This window comes from Hippocampus bargibanti, linkage group LG18, assembly GCF_051943395.1.
Source record: "Hippocampus bargibanti isolate YZ-2025 linkage group LG18, ASM5194339v1, whole genome shotgun sequence".
Lineage (NCBI taxonomy): Eukaryota > Metazoa > Chordata > Actinopteri > Syngnathiformes > Syngnathidae > Hippocampus > Hippocampus bargibanti.
Genome location: NC_142751.1, coordinates 15,957,853 through 15,982,519, shown reverse-complemented (window position 1 = coordinate 15,982,519; position 24,667 = coordinate 15,957,853). Strand labels below are relative to the sequence as shown.

Sequence of the window (24,667 nt, the reverse complement as noted above, 5' to 3'; positions counted from 1 at the left end):
AGAAGTAGAACATTTTGTTTCTTTCTGTGTTCAGTTGTTAACTGCGCGTGGTTCGAAACAAAAAATAATAATTCATCTCCTGACACTGACTTCATTAAATCCCCGCAGTTAAAAACGTGAATTGATTACAATTGACTTCGACAAACTTGCTTTCCAGCTCGCTATGCTAACTTTCTCGATTCCCAGCTGCCGGCTAGCATGAAGCATTTACGTCATCATTACGTCATCTCGAAAGCAGCAGGAATATCCCGAAGTTTAAAAAACAGTTAAAATATGTATTTTAGGCTTCAACAACACCACGTAAAATTCTATGCAGTATATAACTCTGTGACTAACTATTTTATTTACAAGTTTCCTCGCTCTCTTGTCTACACCATTGTCAGAACTTGCAATGGCAAACTTGACTTCCACTCAGCCTGCTTTGCAGCTAGCTAAGCTAGCGGTGCTAACCGCCTTGATTCCCAGCTGCCGGCCAACTCGTGGATTCAATCGCATTCTCCCGTTCCGCCTTGCATCCTTCCCTTAAAAGGACAGTCTGAAAGTTAAAGTGGCTCTTGTTTGGAGCTAAATATAGCAAAAGGAGATGGCCAGTGGTGTTTGTTTTTGGTTTTCCCCCATCATCCCAGAGAAAGAAACACCTGCCGTGGGTTTGTTTGTTTTTTTTTTGCTCATGACGCACTGCAGTGGATTTCAATTCAATGAGGTGAGTAAGACGCTACAAATAAACGCGTTGCATATTTACAAGACCACAGTGGAGCTCGTCAAGGCTAATCAAACCCAGACTGCTCTCAAATTAATTCAACGACAATCAAAAAGGTTGTTCTCCGATAGATTCAATACATATTAGTGCTGCTGAATGACGATTATTTTTTTCATAACCTTTCCTTTCATTGCAATTAGATAAATATATTTTTAATGGTCGTAAATGTGTCTTAAATGTAAGCCTGCCTACTAAATTGTCATCGAATCCACATCGCGCCGCAACAACAGTGTCACCTTTGCGGCGTGAGTCTCCAGTTGTGTCATGAGTGGGTCCACTCGATGGCCGATGCAAAGTGGACGTGGACTTTCTCTTTCCATCTCACTGTTCACACAAAAGATGGCATTTTGCCTGCCAAGGGAATGGGAATACTGTACTTGCCTCCGCGCACACACACACACACTGAATGAAGGAAGGATAAAGATGACATCGGTTTGACACAATTGGCACCTTACACATCCAGTATGACTCATCTTCTTTGCGTGTAGTTTAAAAATGACCAATGGTGGCAAGAAACAGTACACACAAGCAGGGGCGGAAGTCAAGATTTGTTTGTAACTGGCGAATAATATGACATAGAAATAAGTTCACTTCTGTCAAGTTTTTCAGTCGGGGGGTTTTCCCCAAATGATGTGAAGCTTCATTACAGGAATATTTTTCTCACGATGTTCCATATTTTTCACTCTCCGTTCAAAGATATCCTGTCATCTCCTAATCGTGTCATCTGGAAATGCGTGTGTGAGAGACATTATTAATACAAATGGAACAGAGCGGTAAGTCAGCCGGAACGACATCTTGGCCGCTTTCAAAGTCAATTTATTTGCTGGCGAGACAACATCTTCAACTCCAATCCAATTTCCGACATTGAAGAGAGCGAACACAGCAACAAGCCAATCAAATAAAACCATGTACAGCGATACCTCGGCTTCCGATCGCTTTAGCTAACAAACTTTTCGCCTTCCGAACGTTAAATTCGCGAGCATGTAATCTTGGCATACAAACTAGTTTTCGGGAAACGCGCGGAGCGCCGCGGTGGCTGGTGGACTAATTTTCCACACCCACTTTCTTTGAGTGCAGACGCGGTTTGTTATTGAGTGGATACTTTTGCTTTTTTTGGGAGTGAAAAAGACCCCGCCGCAGGCTCGTGTTAAACCAAAGAGGACACAAAACAAAATTACGCTCGATCTGTGTTTAATATTTATAGCGCGTTTGAAGGGGATGGCAGAATCTCGGAATGAGTGCGTTGTTTTGACAACGGAGCACGAGACGGCGATATTAAGGATGCTGAAGAAGTTTGTCCGTTTCAGCGATTGGCTTTATCTGTTGAGCTGCCCGCGGCGTATCACCCGCATCGCACGCCAAAGGTTTTTCCACCGCCCCGCTGGAGGGAAATGTGATTTGATTCCCTCCCTCGGTTGTTGGTGGCTGATCAATCGATTGGCGGGAAGTTGCACCAAACACGGTGGGTGGCCCATTTGCGGCCGTCAATCTCCTTCCACAAGGACGTGGACTCGAGTGGAGGAGAAATGACGGATTACCTCCACGATGGCTGATTGATGACTTTTCTCCATTTTATGCAAGCGGCCGCGACACACGTTATGTTTTCATACTAGCTGCGTCACGACAGCCGAGGGCTTGGCGGATGGTTCCATCTTGTCATAATTTCCTTCTCCTCGAGTCGTTATCTGCTGACAGATGAGAGCTAGTTTTGGCAGCCGCCGCGACCTTGGCCGTAATCGCTCGTCCTTCCCGCTTTTCATCCGCATGGCAACGATGCGGCGCCGATTGGCTCGGGCGGTGGACGGGCGGGCGGGCGGGAGGGAGCGTGAACGGGGGGGTGACGCTGCGCAGGTGCTGCTGACATCCACTTGCAGTTGAAAGCCGCGTCATCGGCAGCGGAAGGCAGGCACGATGGACGGCGACAGCGACAGCGACAGCGACAGCGACAGCGAGAGCCCTTGCAATTAGCGCCCGATGGCCTGTCGGCGGAATGACGGCCCGCGGCCGCGTGTCTTATTACGGACAAACAAAAGCCAACGCGGATGTTTTGCGCCATGACTTCACTGCCTAGTTTACAGACAAAATTTTGGGGGGCGATTTGGCTTGGGGGTGTCTAAAATGCGGTTTTTAACATTGGCGGGTCAACTTGACCTTCACTTCACCTTTGAAGGCCCGACTCTTTTACTCGTTCGCTGCCAGTCAAGAATGTATTCAGGAATTGAAAATATGACCATTCCCGAATTTGCTTACACTTTGTGAATGACACTTGCATTTGTTTTCATGGTAACTAAACTATGACAATAATGATTATTATTTGGAATCACTTTTGCCCTCCCTCCCTCCCTCTCCGTCTCTCTCTCTCTCTCTCTCTCTCTCTCTCTCTCTCTCTCTCTCTCTCTCTCTCTCTCTCTCTCTCTCTCTCTCTCTCTCTCTCTCTCTCTCTCTCTCTCTCTCTCATCACAGTGCACAGAGTCAGCCAGGGAGTAGTTTGCATGCGTCGGCTGGGCGAGTCTGTTGAAGCTGAGTGCCCCCCCACACCGCCACCACCGCCACCGCCATCCCGAAGCCCGCATGGAGGCGGCCACTGCCCGGCGACGGTGTGCCTTCGGCGGCTCTTTTACGCGACCTTTTTGTCCAGTCTGAGGAAGACGAGTCGGGGGAGGAGGGAGGAGAAAGTGGACTGCGGGGTGGAAACAAGTCTGCAAGATCACTTTCAGCCGGAAAGGACTTTTTTTTTGTTTTTTTTTGGGGGCGACTTTTTGAAAGGAGTTGACCGAGCTGATGAATTGGGATGAAAATGTTGACCTCGGCAGAGACAAAGGCGGCATCATGCGCAAGAGAGCGCTGCTCCTTCGCAAAGGTTGCAGCTTGGAGATCACCAGGTAAGGAAGGCTTTCAGCTTTTGCTGCTTTCAATTCAAGGAGAACAAAAAGGAGGAGGAGTGTTAAGTTGGCCACCAAATATGGAGCGTTTCGCTGGCCACTTGTTTTCTCGCAAATGATGACGGATCACCTGACTGAAGCGCGGCGTGCTGCTTTTCTTTCTTTCTTTCTTTCTTTCTTTCTTTCTTTCTTTCTTTCTTTCTTTCTTTCTTTCTTTCTTTCTTTCTTTCTTTCTTTCTTTCTTTCTTTCTTTCTTTCTTTCTTTCTTTCTTTCTTTCTTTCTTTCTTTCTTTCTTTCTAAGTGTGGGGGCTTACCTGCCCACCCAATCACAGATGAGATGATGCCTGCTGGCGTATTCAAGCGTGAACCGCCCGGGGAGGGGGGATTCTGAACGCCTTTTCTGGCATCCCAAAACAAAACGGGGCAGGGGGCCCGGGGGTCTAATTGGCTGCGGCATTGATAGACCGAGCCCCCCCAAGAAAAACTTTAAAACTTTAAAACGGCAAAACGTCTAAGGCGACGGATGACAAATGCTTGAAGGTTTTTTTTTTCCTATAGGATTTCCAATCTTCGCCCCCCCGTTGCTTTTAAGATCACGTCTATTTTTATAGCGTTATTATTATATACTCATTGACTGCCAGACGATGTGCAAAAACACGTGTCCACTCCGGTGCCAGGGTTTTTGTCATTATTATCACTCCAATTCCAGGACAATTTTGAGTTTTAGGACTATTAAACTAGTTAATACAGCGTCAGAAACCTGAGTCATTCCTCAGTTATGTGGGTCTGGAGTTATCTGAGCTTGAAATGGGGGCGGCTGTATAAAATACAATGCAATACATACATATTGATGTCTATAGTGCTTTAACAGCTAAATCTAGAAGAAAGCGCTAACATGGAAAAAAAGGTTAAATGCCGCCCGTATATGCTTTTGCTCCCCTACCCTCGCAAGCCTCCAACCTTCCCCCTAACAAGAAAGCAGCTCCTTGCTTGGTTTCCCACAACCCGCCCCCACTCGCTTCTAAGCAAATGAGAAACACATCTCCAAAATGGCAACCATCAATTTATAGCACGTGGCAATAGAATTGTATCTACAGTCACTTTTTTTTTTTTTTTGGGGGGGGGGGGGGGGGTCTCCTCCTCTCACTTCAACATAGTTCCAAGTCAAGAGTGGTGAATTTGTCACTTCAGCAAAGAAAAGAAGGTTGCGCACGTGCATATGTGCAGACAGGATGTGTCAAAAGTTGTCCTGAGTCCCCTCACGAGTGCGTAATGGCTGCCATATGCGCCCGCGTAGCCCGGCGATACAAACAAAAAAGGGGACATTACCACCAGAGTCGAGTAGAAGGGCAACATCAAAAGGCCAAAGTGAGTGGATTGTAGCGCCGCGTCCACTTTTTTTGCTAGTTGACGGCAACGTCTGCTTTCATTTCGACTCCATGTGAAAAAGAACTCCGGGCGGGAAAGGCTGCCTGCAAAAAATTTGCATGTTGTTTCTTGCCACATTCATTCTTGTTAATTATATATAATTATAGTAATGTTCATTATATACACCGTTTTAACCTATTTGATACTCTGTTTTGGTTTTATTAATACAAAAAAAAAAGAAAGAATGTATCTGTGCAAACCAAATGAAGCGGTTCAATTTGCTTGTAATGTCCCTCTTGAACCCCAAGAGGGCAGCCTCTTTCCATTAGAGTTAACTAATGGCCTCCGCGTTTTATGGAGTGAGACGAACCAAAGAAAGAGAGAGAGAGAGAAAGATTCCATTTTTGAGACGAAATTCTCCCAAATCGACATTCAAATACGATGTAAACAATCATTAAATCTATGAAAAGGGAAAACTAATGTAAGTGTTTATGTTCTGGCAAATTAATGATCAGTACAGCATTTGTGTGATTATAATGACATAAGAATTGATACACAAGAAGTACTATGTCGGTCTTGCTGAAATGAAAATCTTGTCAAAGTTTTTCATTGGACGAGTTCTCAAACGCACGCACGCGTGCGTTCGTGAAGGTCATTTTCCAAAGCACTTCATTGATTTGCAAAACAAAGGCCCCCGCTGGCGATTTATCGATGGAGACGAAGCATCAACTCACATTGAGCCCAATAGCGGCCATTGTCAAGGATCATTTTAGAACCGCGTTGGATGCTTTTGCGCACACATTTATTATGGAACTGAAAATATGACCCAGGGCGCCATTTATTTTATGTTTTTTTATTTTTGTGTGCCGATAAAGTGCTGGCCATGACCTCTGGCAATGTTTTTTGCTTTCCACAAGGGGGCAGCATTTCCCTTTTTTCCATGTTAGCGCTTTGTTCCAATAATGTATTGCATTGTATTTTGGACAGCCGCCCTCATTTCAAGCTCAGATAACTCCAGAGCCATATCATTTAGGAATTAACTCTTTTTTTTCTGATGAAAGTCTAAGGCAGGGGCGTCAACGTCATTTTTTTTTTCGCAGCAGGCCACATTGTAGTTCTGGTTTCCTCTGGAATCTGAATCTGAATTTGTGGAAGCCATTAGAATGTTTCATCGCCTCCACATATTACATATAGAACGCACAACAAAATTAATGAAGAACGAGTTCAAATGTGAAGTCAAGAATAATGAAAATATGAAATCTTGGTTAGGATTTTAGCAAGCAAGCGTCGTGTAATTTCACAAGTTTGATTCGCGGGCCGAAAAAAATGATGTGGCGGGCCGGATTTGGCCCCCGGGCCTTGACTTTGACACCTGTGGTCTAAGCTTTCTTACGCTGCATTGAATGTTTAAGTAGTCGTAAAAGGCAATATTAGGTGGGCCTTGCAATTTGAGTGAAAATGACAAAAACCCTGGCACCGGAGTGGACGCATTTTTGCACATTGTCTGGCAATGAATGAGTCAATTCAAATGTAACCCCTTCGCCATTGTAAAACAAAACAAAAAAATCAGATATATATATATATATATATATATATATATATATATATTTTTTTGTGTGGTGTTTATTTGTCCAGTATTGCTATCGGCATTGTTGTTTTTCTATTTTAGTGCCTAGTCACTCGGCTCCGCCGCATTTTCCAGATGCCGGGATGTGATTGCGTTATCCGGCATCCCGACATCACTTTTCGGCTCCCGGCGAGCGTTAAGTGCAAAGAGAGAGAAAAAAAAGGCTGGCGTGGTTGACGGTGACGTCACAGTAGCGAAGGGGCTATACCGGCGGGGGGGTGGCGTTTCCACTCCCGCAGCTGAAAAAAAGTGTCACGTTCACTCACGCAGCGTTGATGCGGAGGGGGGTTGGGTCAGAGGGAGGGCGGCATGCGGCACTAAACACACCCCCTCCGCCGGTGCGGAGCCACCAATTTGCTTCGTTTTGTTGTTTTGGTTTTTTCTTTTTTGGATCCGCCGCAGTGTGCGAAGATGATGAAGATGAAGATGAGGATGAGGATGAGGATGAGGATGAGGATGCTGCTCGCTTAGCTGGAAGGAGAGGAGGACTAGCGGGCTGGGGGGGTGTCGGTGTCGCTGGTGGCCGCATTTCTTTTTCTTTTTTTCCACCACTTTGTTGGAGTAGACATGAACAGCGTGGATCCAGCGGCCACTAAATTGTTGACGTTCAATCAGCGGTACAAAGAAAAGCCACAGGGTTTCTAGATTGTGCTTGCTTTTAACGTGTGCGGTTGCGCGAACCCCCACCCCTTTCCCCACCCGCTGTTGTTTGTTGTTAGCACCTTGCATCTGTTGCACGCGCCTCCTCTTCCTTTTCTCCTTCCTCCAATACCTCCACGCGAGGTGCGCCTTGCATTCCTTCAAGTGAATTCGATCGGCCACGTGCCGCTGCTGGGTTGGGGGTTGAATTCCGCGCACCTTTCTAGAAATAGGTTAGCGACTCTGCGTTCATTTGACCATTGCGTGTATTGGAAAGCTTTTTTGACACTCGCTTGACAAGTAGAACAAATGTGTCATACTCGGAATGTTATTTTTTTCACATGCATACCAACCATTAGTAGTATAAAAAGATGACCAGGAAAAGAGTTTACTGGTAGATATCTGGTTGATGTCGCATTCTCGGCACAATGCGGAAAAGTTAGACTTGTGGAAGTAAAAGAAAATCTTTGAACAAACACAGAAGCCTGCGTAGGTATGCGCATATTAATAATGTGCTGCTGTTTTGGTTAGCGACGGGGTCGCAATGGCCCGAGTGACGTTTCATTGACGTTCCGTACGATCCGAAAGTGTATCAAACCATGTTTGGGATGTACTTTTACAGATTGGACACGCTTTATAGAAACGGAAATAAAGCAAAACTAATAGACATCATTTCCACAGTGCGCTGTTTACGTCGAATACGTGATGTGAACTGCACTGTCATGACATTTCATTGCTCTGGTTTTTTTGTCCTTGACTATCTTGGAAGTGGTTTTTTTTCTCTTTGGATTCAGGTGCCTGTGCTTTTTTTTGTCATTTCAAGAAGCATGAAGGCATTGCTGTGTGTGTGTGTGTGTGTGTGTGTGTGTGTGTGTGTGTGTGTGTGTGTGTGTGTGTGTGTGTGTGTGTGTGTGTGTGTGTGTGTGTGTGTGTGCGTGCGCGTGTGTGTGTTTGCAGCAAGAGCTGTTGCTGTTTACTGAGCGCTGGTGTGTTTCTGTTGCAGCTCGGCCTCGGAGGACTTGGGCTGCCGACGTGGAGACTTCAGCAGGAAGCACTACGGCTCTGTCGAGCTGGTGAGTCATGCCTCCCCATATTTACACAGGCATGTGTAGGGATGCACGTATACGTGTACATACATATACATATACATATACATATACATATACATATACATATACATATACATATACATATACATATACAGTGATACCTTGGCTTACAAACTCAATTGGTCCCCAGAAAGTGTGTGTAAGTCGAAAAGCGTGTATTCCAAGCATTAATTTCCCATAGGAAACCATTAAAATGAGAATAATCCATTCCCAGGTGCCCATAAAACATAATTTTCTAATAAATAAGCCTTAAAACTGCACACAATATACCTTATTTTATGTCTAATAAATGTGCTATGGGATAGTCATTAAAAGAAATAAACTGTACTGTATGATCAAGTCGTTTTATTGACCTTTGTGATGGTCGTTGATGGCTTGATGGAATGATAGCTTTTTGCATCAAGGAGCTCTGGGTTGGACATCTTGGAAGTTGTGATATTGCAACAGGTGCAGGCAGACGCACTCAAAACTTCATTCATAGTTGGTTCCCTTTTATTTTTATATATAAATGATATCAGGCAAGCTGAGCCCACCCCACCAGGGTGTCAGGAGGGTCCTTCAATTAGCAGGGCCCAGATTGTGTCAGCGTTCGCTTTCTTGCTCTCCATCTTTGTTGTCTTGCTTTCCTTCACCGGACGGCAGTGGGAGATGAGTCACCATGCACTGGGTGTGGTCCAGCGCCGCACGCGCCTCCACCTCTTCTTCTTCTTCTTCTTCTTCCTCCGCACTTCATTCGTATGGTTGTTGCCGCTGGCATGTAAGGAAGTCGGCAACAAGGCCGTTGCGGCGTCCTCCTAAGCCATTGAGTCATTTTGTTGCTTCTCGCGGGGGAGGGCCTTAAGCGGCGCAATCGCACTTCCTTGGACCCAGCGAGTTTTTGGGCCAGATTAGCGTCGAGGGGGAAAGCGAATGCTGACAATCAGCAACGACAGCACTGTGGTGTGTGTGTGTGTGTGTCAGGATGAGGTCAGTGACAGAAAAAAAAGTTCATCTGTCAGTCTTTCGGTTACTCCCCATTCGCTGTAAATGACACAATTGTGACAATAGATGATATTAACTCATTCACTGCCGGACAATGTTCAAAAATGTGTCCACTCCAGTGCCAGGGTTTTTGTCATTTTCACTCAAATTGCAGGACCCACAGAATATTGACTTTTAAGACGACATCAACATTCAATGCAGCGTTACAAACTTTAGACTCTCTTCTTTCACCAGAAATCAAAATAGTTAATTCCTAAGTTGTATGGGTCTGAAGTTATCTGAGCTTGAAGTGGGGGCGGCTGTACAAAAGACAAATGCTGCCCCCCCGTGGGAGGAAAAGCCATTGCCACAGGTCTGACCAGTGCTTTACACCGGAATGTTTTTATTTATATATACTTTTATTTATTTATTCTTTTATTCATTTGTTTATTTAGTATTTGTTTTCTTTTGTGTGTTTATTTATGATTGTATTCATGCACTTCTTTATTTTTCTGTATGCCGATGTCCAACAAAAGCATCTTTGACTGCAGATGACAAACGAAAGAACAAAAAAAAACAATAAAAGGCCATGAAGTGAATGAGGTAACAAGGTCAGGGGAGTAAAGTGGGGGTGGGGTGGGGGGGGGGGGTCTGTGCTCACTGAGCCGCGATCCATAAATTATCTGCTAAAACAATTGATGCCCGGCGCCGTGCTGTGACACATCTGACCCTTCAGCCCATAACCCCCCCCCCCCTCCCCCATATGGCCACACCCTGATGATGTCACACCTCCAAACTCCTTTCCCAAGCATTTCAACAAGCGTCAAATGTTGCTGCTTGTGAGTCAGCACATATTTAGATTTTCAAAATAAGGGAAATGGATCGACATCCTGCATCTGGAACGGATTACTTGCTTTTCCATTGCTTTCAATGGGAATCACGGTCTTGTGTCATCTTGAGAACGGCTTCACGAAGAACAGAACCCAAGGTTCTGTTCTGATATTGTCGGGGGAGGTCTGCATATTCACTTTTCACCATGTAGATTCGCTTCATTTCTACTCTCCTCGAACCGATGGAAAGCTACGAGCGGCATCGCCACTCTTGTCTTTCATAATTCAAAGACTTCCTTTGTGTGTGTCTGCCTTGTTTCCAAAGAAAAAATGTTTAACGGCCCTCGTCGAAGGAGGTGGAGTTGACGTTGAACGCGGATCGTCCGTATGTCTGTCCTTCCGTCGGGCGGGGAGGAATCGCTCGGTCCGCCTCGGTCAGCCTCCCCGCCATTATCCTGCAATTAGACGCTTCATGTTGCGCCAGGCAAGGAAGCAAAAGGGGGTGGGGGGGGGGGGGGGGGGGGGGGGGGGGGGGATGGGGCGTCGGAGCTCTAATGTGGAAATGGAAAGCTTCCTCGTGCACTTTACACTTTGGAATGGCTGGCTGGCGGTGGGGGGGGGGGGCTTTCCAAGCTGATGAAATTGGATGTTGCACATTGGATTGACGCTTGTTTATCAGGCAAACGGGCTCATATTTTCTGGGATATGAGCACGCCGTCAACCAATGATATATTTAACATAAGGTGCACCGCATTATAAGGGATCACCTTCAATGAATGGCATATTTTAAAACGTTTTCCGTGCGTCAGGTGCATAATCAGCGTTTTTCCTTGAAATGGTGCCGAAAATACGGTCATTTATTCGAAATATGCTTATTTTAGTTCAACATGGATTTGTTTTAGTTGTTTTGAGCGCAAGATCCATTTTGAAAAAGTCAGCTAGCATTCTGTCAAAAAAAGTTCCATTTCTCCGGGGGAAAAAATGGGATCATTCCTGAGCTTGCATCATATGGATCTGCTTTCCCCTCGCCATCTGTCATGTCGCCTTCGTTCGCCATCTTTCCCTCGTCGCATCTTCACAATGACCTCTTGTCGGGGAGGGGGGGGTAGCGGCGGCCACGATTACGGTCAAATGGCAGAAGTGATACGCCCGGTTTCCTAGCGACCAAACATGCGCCGCAATTGTGATGACTTCGTCCTCCTCTTTGTGAGCCTCATTACTTCTCGCGTGTGTGCGCTTCAAGGGCCTAATTGCAAATAACCTCTTATTTACAACATTGAAATACATATTTTAGTCCCTTCTGGGTGTACTTTAGCGTGTTGTGCGGTTTCTTCAGTTAGTGTCTGTAACTGAAAACAAATATCTGCGTATGGAGGGGCAATAATAGTTTCAATATAGTAATTAGAATATTTCAATATACAGTAAAGTCTCGTTATATCGATATCGGATATATCGATAGTCCCGGTTATATCGATATTTTTTCGGACTCCCTTGAATATCGATATAACGAGACTTTACTGTAGTTAGAATATTTCAATTGTGTATGTTAGTCAGATAAGTAATTAGATAAGTAAATAAACCGATAAATAAATAAATAATAACTAAATAGATAATCACATAAATGAATGAATAAATAAAAAATATAAATGAATAAATTAATAAACAAATACATAAATAACTAAATAAACAGATAAGTAAATAAATACATCCATAAGTACATTGCTAAATAAATAAATAATAAAATAAAATAAATAAATACATCGATTAAAAAAATGAATGAATACATATATAAAAATAAATACAGTACAAACCGCACGCACGCACGCACGCACACACATACTTACATACATGTTGCTTTGAAATGATTATTCTGATTAGATTTTTTTGGTGTGATGTGATCATATCTTAGTAGAATGTGTAATTTGCTGCGTTTGATCCTCGGCAGCTGATATCCAGCGATGCAGACGGGGCCATTCAGAGGGCGGGACGCTTCCGCGTGGAGAACGGCTCCGCGGACGAGGTACTGACAAGATCCATTCCTTTTCCCTCATCCACTTTGAGAACACGGACACCTCCACTCTAATCGATGCATCCACTGGCAAAAAAAGGAAACATTCCCATCAAATGAAGCATACTTCAGAATAAAAGAATGGAGAAATAATGGCTTGATTTGTGTGCCGATCAGAATTTGGATTACGCCCATGGAACCTGGAGGAGAACCGACGTGCACCTGGAAAATCCCGAGTACCACACCAGATGGTTCTTTAAATACTTCCTCGGGAAAGGTCAGTTCAACAAAATGTCACACTCGCCAACCGCGGCATTACAAACGAGCCTCTAAACAGCTGCATTCGATTGTTATTTCAAACGCCAGGCTCTTAATATATCTGCCGTATTAATATCAAGGAAAATATTGACATTCCCAAGTTGGTATTTGCTGCTTTTAGGTTATGTGAACACAAACTCACCAAATAGATTTTGAAAAAGATTCAAGTCTTAACATTTTGATCACGTGTCCAAAAGTCCATTTCCTCTTTTCTTTCAGTGCACCAAAATTATGTGTGCACGGATGCGGAGAAGAACCCTTTCTACCTGTCCGTGGTCCTCTCCGACCAGAACAACCAGCGGGTTCCGCAGTATCGAGCCATCTTGTGGAGGAAAACGGTATTTGGCTCCACAAGATGGCCACTGTAGTTGTTGCCCGGTGGCGGCCAAAAAGCAAATTCCTGTGAAGTGCGACCAAATCAATATTCCAATGCGACACGTTATGTATTTATTTTCTTTTGTCTGCACAGGGGACCCTGAAGATCAGCCTCCCTTATAGCCCGACAAAAACACTATCGGTCAAATCCATCCTTAGGTGAGACTCCTTCCCTTATTCTCAGGGTAATACAATACAATACAATAAAAAGAAAATGGAATCAAATGAAAAACGTCCACGAGGCTGGACACGTTACAAATGTTCAAGGTTGCGCGACTTAGCATTTTGATCCCCGGCGTACCTTGCGGCGATTTGACCCCCCCGCCGAGCTTCTCTCATGTCTTGGTGTCACGACATGTGCCGGCAGCGCCATGAACATGGACAGGTTTGAAAGAGGCCCCCGGGAGATCCTCAACCCCGACATTCAGAAGGTGAGCCACCCTCAAATATCACGTCGACGATGATCTCAAAATAAGATCACGCCACGTCACCTCATGTATCTTAGCGCCATGTCAAATGTGACATCAAAAAGGACGCGGCGCGCCGTCAATCCACGCTAACTTGAGCCTTCCCTTGCCTTCAGGATCTGCTCGTATTGGAGGAACAGGAGGTAGCGTTTGTTTCCATCTATTCTTCGGACATCAGTCGCCGTGAGCGTAAATAAGCTTTCCGCAGGGTTCCGTCAACTTCAAATTTGGCGTCCTGTTTGCCAAAGACGGACAACTCACGGACGACGAAATGTTCAGCAATGGTAAAATGTAAAAACTGCCCGCTGCCCCAGCGACGTTCTCCGGACGCCATTTTTTTGCTTTGTTACAGAAGTGGGGAGCGAGAGCTTTGACAAGTTTCTCCAACTGCTGGGCGACAGCGTCACCTTGCGGGGATGGGCGGGTTATCGGGGAGGCCTTGACACCAAGAGTAAGAAGTGGCTGAAACACAATAGTTTTGCTTGGCGCTCCAAAATGTACATTTCTGAGGCTGGATCGGGTCGGGTCGGGTCGGGTCGGCTTGCCTTAGTTTGGCAGTGGCCTGAAGTCCCCGCCTTTGTCCTTGTCTTGTTTTGCTACTTCCCGCAGACGACACTACGGGGATCAAGTCCATCTACACGGTGTATCAGGGCCATGAGCTCATGTTCCACGTGTCCACCATGTTGCCCTACTCCAAAGAGAACAAACAGCAGGTCAATGACCATTGACGAGCCCTCTGAGCATTTAGAACTCGTCTTTTATACCATATACGGGTAACATCCCGCTCCCTATTTTTAACACTTTAATTCTACGCCTGGCGCCGCAGCGCGCTAGCAGGCCGGCGGCGCGTAGGACCGTTTTGGCCAGCCAGCATCTCACGCTCGCACAGCAATCCACCGCGCGATGGCACCAGAGGGGGGAGTTTGCAAGTCATTTAGCCTGCGACTATCTATTCAACATTTGGAATGGATTTCCACTCATGAGCGTTTAGTCGGATGTTACCTGTGTATTCCCAAAGCAAATGTTTTCTTTCTTTCCAAGATGATATGCTTTGACTGTCGGCCATCATCATCATCATTCAGGTGGAACGCAAGCGCCACATCGGCAACGACATCGTCACCGTCGTGTTCCAAGAGGGCGACGATGCATCGTCGTCCTTCAAGCCTTCCATGATCCGCTCGCACTTCACGCGTATCCTGAACTTAGAGAGAGGACGAGCCGCGTCCTCTTGTGTCTGGCGGGCGCTTCCTTAGCTTCCGCGCGCAGATATTTTTGCATTGGTTCGCTATCATTGCCAGACTGACAGTTACAGGTGAGCGCCTCTGCGGCTGACTTACGGCTGTCGGGCTATTTATGTTGTTTGTTGTCGCAGGTTGAAGTTTTTTTCCGAGGAGAGCGTCCCACTGTTTGGACCACCGCTGCCGTCGCCGCCAGTCTTTACCGATCACCACGAATTCAGGGACTTTTTATTAGTCAAACGTAAGATTGCTTTATTCGCTGTCATTGGGATGTTTTGTCGTCGTCACTTGTACTGTTTGTATTCTTTTTTTTTTTTTAAATGACAAAAATTTCTTTAAAAACAACACTAGTGAGAAACAGTTATTTTAAATATTCACAAATGTATTCGGGAAGTGAAAATATGACAAAGAGCACCATTCCCGAATTTGTTCGGTTTTTTTTTTTTTCGTGCTTGGGTGCCGATAAAGTGCTAGTCAGACCTCTTGTTGTATTTTTCCCTTCCACGAAGAGCTTGAGCTGTTGTTCAAGCGCTACATATATCAACCAACATGTATGCATTGCATTGTATTTTGGACAGCGGCCCTCATTTCAAGCTCATATAACTCCAAACCCATATATTTTAGGAATTAACTCTTTTTTTCTGATGAAAGAAGAGAGTCTAAGGTTTCTGACGCTGCATCGATTGTTGATGTAGTCCTAAAACTCAATATTCTGCGGGTCCTGGAATTCCAGTGACAATGATGACAAAAACCCTGGCACTGGAGTGGACACATTTTTGGCAGTGAATGATTTAAAATATTGAAACTTGTTTTAAGTTATGGGTGCCAAAGCACATCGAGTCCGACTGCACATTCAAAATGAAGCGACCAACATTGCCATCTGTTGGTGTAAAAAGCCAGATCGCTGAGGATTTGAACACATCTTTCGAATACTAAATGTGGCCAACTAAATTGTGGAATTGCACCCAAAATGAATGAGACACGAAACAAAATGTGATGACAAAAATGGCACCCCCTAAAAAAAATCCACGCCAGAGCAGAAGCGCAAAATAATGATCTTGACTCTATAGGGGAAATATTGGTAAGGCGATTTAGCGATGGGTGGCTACCTTCCCAAAAATGGAGGCAGATGAATAAAAGGACTTTTGCTCCCGCAGTAATCAACGGAGAGAAAGCCACACTGGAGACGCCAACATTTGCCCAGAAGCGTCAGCGGACCTTGGACATGTTGATCCGCTCGCTTTACCAAGACCTCGCGCCTGACCTGCACAAGGTACTGTAGCACCAAGCAACCAACAAGCCTTGGAGAAAAGCACAACTGTTTGCCTGACCTTTCTTTCACCCCCTGCCTCGTCACCACCGCTGCAGATTGCCCACCGCATAGATACACATTGGAGTCTCGATTGAATGGATTTTGACTTCCGAGCGTTTGGTCGGAACGGAACTCGGTCGTAAATCCGACCTTTCCCGCACTTGATACATCAAAAATATCCAATGGATTAGATTGGATTAGCCTTTATTACTCTCACTGTGGACACATGAACATTTCCCAGCAGCAAACTGATGAATGGAAGAGGAAAGGAAAGGAAGAACATTCCTCCCGATCAAAAACGGTGCTGGCAACAAGAGGCAAAGCGCTCAGCGCGGCCTCCAAAAATGCCGAAAAGGGAATGTAATGAGCCGCTTTGTTTTTCCCGCCCCCTCCTTCACCTCCATCCGTCATGCGTGTTTTTGCGCCACATTTTAGGTCCCTTTTTCTCCTCAGACCATGTTGAACCGCCGCTCCTTCAGCGACGTGCTGCCCGAGTCGCCCAAGTCGGCGCGGAAGAAGGAGGAGGCGCGCCAGGCCGAATTCGTCCGGATAGGCCAGGTTGAAAAAGCACCGACGCGGCAGACGCCAAAGTCCCGCAAAGGCCTTTATTGTCTCCAAACACTTTGCGCCGTTTAGGCTTTAAAGTTGAAGACCATCGTGAGAGGCGACGCGCCCACCAGCCTGGTCACCAGCGGCTTGTGCAGAAAAGAGGTGAGCGCTTTGAGCGAATAGCATCGCCGCCTTTGATTTGACGCCTTTGCGTTTGCGCGCGCCAGCCGTGGGAGTCGCAATCGTTCTGCGGCGCCTTCCCTCACGAGTTGGTGTGCGCGGACTCATGGGGTCGGTCGCTGCTGGTAGCCACCGACGCGGCGGGGGTCCTGCTGCTGGACGGTGAGTGCGCGTTCATTGCTATTGACGTCCTCCCGCCCAATCGATCCGGATCTCCATCGTCTGACCTTCAATCCAACCAAGTGCCCACTTTCATACTAACTGTCCTTTTTTCCAGTTGACCCTTGTTTTTGTTTTCGCTAGATGGCACTTCCGCAACTATTCACTAATAGCCAAACTGTGAGCGATTGGCACCAAAAAAAAGTTTTGTTCGAGCACCAAATTGCCTATTTTGTCTGAAGGATTTGGTACCAGGATGCCAAAATATGGTAGACAAGTATTATTTTCGTCGAAGTGAACCTCCTCAACTGGCTTCGACGTAGTTCCTGGGAAACAAAGATCATCATAATAATGATACACTTAATTTCTAAGCGCCTTTCGAAACTCTCAAGGACACCGGATGAGAATTAATTCCAAAGTTATATGGGTCTGGAGTTATATGAGCTTGAAAGGGGGGCGGGCGCCCGTCCAAAATACAATGCGATGCATATTGATTGATATCGCTAAGATGGAAAAAGGGGAATGCTGCCCTCTTGCGGAAGGGAAAAACATTGCCAGAGGCCATGGCCAGCTCTTCATCAGCACCCGAGCGTGAAAAAAACAAAACCTGAGCAAATTTGGCACTCTGCGTCGTATTTTCAAATCCCAAATCCATTTGTGAATGAGTTCATGTCATCCTATTTAATGTTTGTCCCTCTTCAGGCTCCGATCCGACTTCCTCCCCCGGCGCCGAGGCTCAGGCTCTCCCGGCGCCCTTGCAGGTGTTTGACAAGACGCTGCCGGTGAAGCAAATGCACATACTGGAGCCTCGGGATTTGCTCATCACTCGAGCGGACAAAGGTGGAGATCCCATTTTTTCAATCACACCAATATCAATACCATTCCATTAAAGTCCATCTGAGATGGGATTCAAATATGGCTCTTGTGATATCTTGATGTATAGTAGCCTTCAAAAGATCCGTATTTTTCTTGCCATTTTATGGCTTATCATGCCGAGTGTCAAAATAAATAAATGAATACATCAATAGGTAGGTAGGTAGAGAGATAATTAACAATTACATAAATAGACAACTCATTAACAAACAAACAAATAAATCAATACATACATAAATAACCAAATAAAGAAATGGACAAATAAATACACGCATCCATCCATCCATACTTCCATAACTACATGCATGCATACAAACAAATAAAAAGTAAAAGAATAAGTGTGCGCTCTGATGGCAGGAAAAGAGGCTCGTCTGTACGTGTTCCGACTGAGCACCCTCAAGAAGGGCCTGGAAGAGCAACAGCAAGCCCGCGGCAAGTGCGACCTCCGGGACAATAAACTGGAAAAAACCAAAGGTGCACCATCTTTGCACGCTGGCCGGTCGGCCATTTTCCAGTCGCCCACCGTCCCCCACTCTCCTCCCGCCAGGTTGCCATTTATACGCCATCAACAGCCACCGCGGCTCGGAGCTGCGGATCGTGGCGGCCATCCGGAACAAGCTGCTCCTCATCACCCGCAAACGCTCGGAAGCTTTCGGAGGGGCCGCCGACTCTCCCGTGGAGGACTTCCAGTACATACGGGTAGGTGCGTGCGCCACGCTTATCTTCAAAGTCGATCATTGGAAGGGAAATGGCGCCAACGCGAGCTGGCAAGATAGCCCTTGAACATAATCCAAACAAACGTTTCATGAATACCTCACTCTCCGATGAGACTGCCTCGGTTTCAATTGTTCACTCCCCAAATACTTTTGGGGAGCATTTTGGCCTCGGTTTCACTTTACGTCAGCACTAGTCATTTACAAACAATACCAAAATGTCCACTTATCGATTTGAGTTACTTCCGCGTTGAGTGAACGCTGGCGCACGTGGCTGCCGCCGCTCACCCACACATAAACGGATCCCGTCACTGTAAAGTGACCTTGAGAGTTTACAAATGGTATGTATCATCACTTGGGTGATTCTCAACTCGACTGCGCAGAGATGGAACCCGATGAGATCTGGTATAGTGAGAACAACAGAGGCCCCGAAATGGAGCCCTGCGGAACGCCCCCATGCTTAAAGTAAAGCTCGTGTCATCCAGGAGCTAAAGCAGTAATGCGGTACGCCGGGCGTTGATTGAACGTGGCCGCGCGCCTCCCGCCAGGAGATCTGTCTGTGCGACCCGCCCGCCGTGATGGCGCTGGTGGACGGGCCGACGGGCGACAACGACAACATGATCTGCGTGGGCTACAAACATCAGTTTGACCTGATCGACGAGAGCACCGGCGACGCCTACCGGCTGCACCACCTCGACGCCAATAAGGTAAGGCGCGCCGACCACGCCTTCGCGGCGCCGATGCGTATGTGGAACTGTCGCAGCTTGGAATTGAAGCGGATTTACGTGGGATGGAAGATGCCAGACAATCTCTTTCGTCAATGGATGCCGCGGCTTCGTATTAGCTTTCAACATTTAGCTTGTAGCAGACGTGCACATTTCATCATGACGTCCCTGATCCGCTGGTGAAAAGGAGGCTTTGATCCTCTCCACTTTCACCTAGGACTGCTTCATACAACAAAGAGGGTGCGGAAAGTGTCTGAGATTGAATGACTGTGTCTTTGTGTCGTCATATTATTATTATTTTTTGTTCTTTTGACTTCAAGGTGGCGCCGCGAGAGTGGCTGCATTAACAGCAGCTCCCGAATTCTACTTCTTCCTTTCCTTCCGTCACTTTGCTGCTGTGAAATGTCAATTTCTCCACTGCCATACTAATGAAGGCTAATCCAATCCAATCCAAACAACACATCAAGTGTTAAGATAATGCTGAATGAAATGAAACGAGACTGCATTTTCTTTACCGTTGTTCATTTAGCGTTTTGATCAACGATGAGCCGAGAAACCAAAATGGCTTCTCTGTCCGCAGGTCAATTTTGTGGCGGCGATGGACGTGTATGAAGATGGCGAGGCCGGACTACTCTTGTGTTATAATTGTGAGGACAAACGCAAACATGACTTTCTCTCGATGCATTTACAATGTCAACGCAAAGCAGCCACATTTGCGAGATGCAATGAAGCACGACAACCGTCCGTGTCGTGAAGTAACAAAGCGGCCTCACTCGGAGTTAGTCTGCATGCAAACATGGGATATTTCATTGACATCATTGTTTTATTTGTCAGATATTTGCTGGTACAAGAAAGTATGTCCGTTCAACGGCTCCACGCCCGTGATCCAATCCAACGCGTCCGACTTCCACTTCAGCTGGAACCAGATGCCCAACGCCGTTGGTTCGTTGCTATGGCGATGTGACCGTTTGGCAAAGCCGTTGACTCCTTTGTCCTGAACGCCGGTGTTTCCCCCCCCCCCGTCAGTGTGCGCCTTCCCGTACATCCTGGCTTTCACCACCGACTCCATTGAGATCCGCCTGGTGGTCAACGGCAACCTGGTGTACGCCGCCGTGGTCCCGGAACTGCAACTTGCCGCTTCACGGGTCACTACTCTTTTTGCCGGCCGGAATGGCGGCGGTCCTTGAGGAAGACCTAGCGTTAGCATGAAATGCCGTCTTAGCTTCCTCGATTCGGTTCGACGACGGAGCAATCGCAACGGCCTTCGCTTTCATGCGCCCGCTAAGTGAAATGTTGTCTCCCGTCCGAACCTCCGCAGTCGGACATCTACTTTGTGTCGTCGGCCGCGCTCGGCTCGGCCTCCAACTGCAGTTCCGGGGACGCCGGCTCGCAAAGCTCCCCGCAGACGCCAAGCGGCTACGAGATGCCCGTTTTTCCCGCCTCGGCCCTCGGCGATGGTAAGCCGCTCCCAAAACAAACGCAAAAATCAAACAAATACGATCGGGCTCTCTTTGTTTTTTTTTCTGTTGACATGCTGGCGGTTAGCATGCTAGTTATGCCTTTCAAGGCAGCTGTTTCCCCCCATTTTATTGGGGTGAAACGGGTCTGAAAAAGGTGCTAACCCCCGAATGTCTCAATGTGTTCAGATTCTATCCGGATCCCCTACGGTAGCAAGCTTTGGCTGCACACGTCGAAGGATGCTGAAGGTAGCGTCACTGGAATGTCAAGTGAATCGGTGACACGCGTGATTTGTTTTCACGGGCTACGTAAAATGATGTGCTGGGCCGGATCGGGCCCCAGGGCCTCGACTTTGACATCGTGATCTCATTTAAGCGTACCCCCTGGTTGAAGGTTCAAACCCCCACATCTGAGTTGCCTGTCACAAAGAAAAAGGATTTCCTGAAGCTTTTCACGACAGGATGACATTCCAGGCTGAGAAGCGGATCGGGGGGGGGGCTGTAGGACGTGATCTACACACCGCACCGTCTCCATGGAGACCCTTGTCCGCCCGAGTCCAACTAACAGCGCCACAAAGAGGGAGGAGGAATTACATGTTGAATTGGGAGGAAGCCGCCAAATGGGCTCAGGCCATGTCACTGCAGCAATTAGCGCAAAATAAAACAATCTCCACTTGATGAGACTGCCTGGCGCTCGCTCGCTCGCTCGCTCGCGTACTTTTCGTGAAATGTTGCCAAATGACGGCCATCACCCAAGTGACCCGCATAACCCCCCCATCCCCCCCATGGTGCCCACTGACATTTCAATGGAGGGCTCTTGAGAAAGGCAACAGTGCCCTCCGGTGGCATAGTTGACAACTGCAAAAATAGTGGAACTGAAAGTTTGCAAACGCTCGCTCAATTTGTTTGTTTGTTTGTTTGTTTGATCTGATGTGTGTCCCCCTTTCCCAGGCGAGTCGGCGTGCAAGCACATCTTCAAGATCCCTTTGTGCAACCTGGTGGGCCGCAGCGTCGAAAGAGCCCTGAAATGGCCGCCGGTCAACAAAGTATCGACGACGGCGTCGACGACGCACTCGCTGTCGCTTTCGCGCGTGGAAATGAAAGAGATCGCCAGCCGCGCGCGCAACGAGCTGCTCGGTAAAACTCCCTTTCATCATCTTTCAGTCAGTTCGTTATTTATCGTTTATTTAATTCGTCAATCTTCTTTATACGGCATCTAGTCATAGTTTTTTAAATAAATAAAATACCATTTTAACCATACTTTTTATTGCTGGTTGAATCAATTTTAAACATTTATTTATTTATTCGTGATTTATTTGTCTACATATGATCTGTGTACGTATTTAATTGTAATAAATTTCGATGTATTTATTTAATGTATTTCTTCATTTGTTCACTCATTTATTTATCTATTTATTTATTTGTGTATGTATTTATTTAATTGTATTACATTTTTATGTGTTATGTATTTATTTATTTAGTTTATGTATTTATTCATTGCTTTATTTTAATGTATTTATTTAATTGTATTAAAATTGTATGCATTTATGTATTTAATTTATTAATTGATTGATTTATTGCTGTATTTATTTTTTATTCATTTGTGTATGTATATATTTGTATTTATTTAATTGTATTAACTTTTTATGTATTGATGTAATTAATTTCTGTCTGTCTGTCTGTCTTTGCCGTGGTTGAAACAGGGCTGACGGAAGAATCAAGCAGTAAATGGGACAAAGGCAAGAAAGCCAGCAAGAAGAAGATGGCGACGACGACGGCCGAGGAGCCCCGAGCACGAGCGCTAACGTCCACCAACAGTGACAAGTCTGACAGCGTCCGTCCTCGTTTGTCCTGGTTTTTTTGTTTGTCCAATCCTTTTTGTTTGTTCTTCTCCTGCCGTCAGGTTGGACTCGGAGGCCTGCGATAGCAACGTGGACGCGATTTTGGAGGACGAAGCGGAGACGCGGCCGCTCAGCGGCGCCTTGGAGGACCGAGACGTCCTGGATCTCAAGTGAAGACAATCCCCTCGCGCACCCTTTGACGCCGCTGCCTTTTTTTTCTCTCTCTGCGCTTTTGGGTGAAATGACAGCGGGAGTCCACAAAGGCACTTTTGAACTCATTCACTGCCAGACCGCGTGCAAAAAGGTGCCCGCTCCAGTGCCAGGGTTTTTGTCGTACGTAAAAATGAACGCCTTGTGGCTTACACTGCTCACCTGCAGAAAAAATATCCTGTGGCTGTAAAGTGTCCTTGAGAGTTTGGAAAGGTGCTTATAATAAATTAAATGTATTATTATTATATTGTTCATTGCAAGATAAGAAACAACAGCCGAAGCTAAAACAAAGCGCTACCATGAAAAAGAGGGGAAATGCTGCCCCTTGTGGAAAAGAAAAAAAACTTTGCCAGAGGCCATGACCAGCGCTTTATCGGCACCCAAGCATGAAAAAAGCAAAACCGTAACAACTTTGCGAATGGCAGTGAATGAGTTCAAGTGAAATCCCTCATTTTGACGGTAGCGGAGCCCGCAGCAGCCTTCTTCGAACTTGCATGAACCTCACTTGCACTTCCTCAAAGCAGGAATTGTGAAAAGACACTCTCACTCTCGCGCACACAAAATGGCATTCAATGTTTACAAAAGGTCCTCCACTCTCATGCGTATGATGATGGGCGTTTGTTTTCCTTGCTCTCCTTCCCCTCGGCTCTTCTTTTTGTTGCTATGGTTGTCGTGGTTGTTGTTTGGACTTTTGCTGAAGTTCTCTGTGCTGTCCAAACAAAGGACAATTCACACCCAAACACACACCAGGAAAAAAAACAACAACAACAACAACAACACCAAGTGTCTTAACAATATTGTACCGCCATTGTTTTTAATGCCAAGTACTACTTGTAAAAATGTCAATGTTTGTTTGTGTATCAAATGTGGCCTCAAATTACCAAACAGAGTTGATGATGATGATGATGACTATTCAGATTATTATTGTTGTTATGACTATCATTATCAGAGAAGTTATTTAAAAAATGAGTGCTGTCAAACATCTCTGTGAAAGTAGGTACTTCTGTTTGATATGTCATAAATATTTATGGAATTTCTGCCCATTTTTTGTTGTGCGTGTGTGTGTGTGTGTGTGCGCGCGCGCGCGCGTCCACATTTTCTGGCGTCGTCAAGTTATTTCCACTTGGTGAGAGTTTCCAGCAGAGTCTCCTGCTTGTTTTATGGGCTGGCGTGGAACAATCCACGCAGCCATCCAACGTCAACTGGGCCTCCTGACGAGAACCGGGTTGGAAAATCCTGGAAGGGAGGACAGAAAACATTCAGCCCAGCATGGAAACAGCGCAAACCACCATCAATATAGTAAAGCGTTTTTAGCCCCCAAAAACGACCGTGTACAGAAAGGCGTTTTTAGCCGAAAAAAAACCACCATGTACATTAAGGTGTTTTTAGGCCGAAAAAAAAAACGACCATGTATAGGAAGGTGTTTTTAGCCCGAAAAAAAAACGACCATGTATAGGAAGGTGTTTTCAAAACTCTTCACTGGGATTGTAGCTCAGTGGTAGAGTGCATGCTTTGCATTTATGATGTCCTGGGTTCAATCCCTACCATGTCCATTTTTGTGTGTGGCACTTTCCAAGTATTTCTTATTCTTATTGAAAAACGACCATGTATAGTAAGGCGTTTTTAGCCCGAAAATAAACCGACCATGGTTAGTAAGGCATTTTTAGTGCAAAAAACGACCATGTATAGTAAGGCGTTTTTCCAACATAAAACGATTGTTTTTAGCCCATAAAAATAACCATGGTTAGTAAGGCATTTTTAGTGCAAAAAACGACCATGTATAGTAAGGTGTTTTTAGCCCATAAAAATGACCATTTAGTAAGGCATTTTTTGCCCGAAATAAACAACCATGGTTAGTAAGGCGTTTGAGCCGAAAAAAACAACCATATACTAAGCCGTTTTTGACCAAAAAACGCCCATGTATAGTAAGGCGTTTTTAGCCCCAAAAAAAACAACCATGTATAGTAAGGCATTTTTAGCGCAAAAAAATGACCATGTATAGTAAGGCGTTTTTAACGCAAAAAAAAAATGAGCATGTATAGTAAGGTGTTTTTAGCCCATAAAAA

General features: G+C 45.8%; 1 protein-coding gene across 6 annotated transcripts; it reads left to right on the top strand.

The window, feature by feature from the left end:
- The first annotated feature begins 339 nt into the window (after nt 1-339).
- Nucleotides 340-23,622, top strand: garnl3 (GTPase activating Rap/RanGAP domain like 3). 6 transcript variants are annotated; one of them, XM_089020785.1, is made up of 32 exons: nt 347-703; nt 1,457-1,533; nt 3,224-3,642; nt 8,281-8,350; nt 12,122-12,196; nt 12,362-12,461; nt 12,722-12,840; nt 12,972-13,036; nt 13,245-13,308; nt 13,461-13,487; nt 13,553-13,628; nt 13,697-13,795; nt 13,954-14,057; nt 14,427-14,535; nt 14,611-14,656; nt 14,717-14,823; nt 15,740-15,855; nt 16,330-16,452; nt 16,531-16,605; nt 16,671-16,785; nt 17,485-17,622; nt 18,013-18,129; nt 18,203-18,354; nt 18,917-19,075; nt 19,674-19,740; nt 19,928-20,035; nt 20,120-20,238; nt 20,412-20,550; nt 20,740-20,799; nt 21,502-21,687; nt 22,254-22,374; nt 22,454-23,622. In XM_089020785.1, the coding sequence occupies exons 3-32, from the start codon at nt 3,542-3,544 to the stop codon at nt 22,563-22,565; spliced, it is 3,069 nt and encodes a 1,022-aa protein (XP_088876911.1). In that variant the 5' UTR covers nt 347-703; nt 1,457-1,533; nt 3,224-3,541; the 3' UTR covers nt 22,566-23,622. The 6 variants fall into 6 exon arrangements, 5 of the variants coding, with proteins under 5 accessions (XP_088876915.1, XP_088876916.1, XP_088876911.1 ...); XM_089020786.1 differs by having other exon boundaries at nt 350-703; nt 16,348-16,452; nt 22,454-23,621; XR_016118309.1 differs by lacking the exon at nt 22,454-23,622 and having other exon boundaries at nt 340-703; nt 20,120-20,195.
- Nucleotides 23,623-24,667: the final 1,045 nt, after the last annotated feature.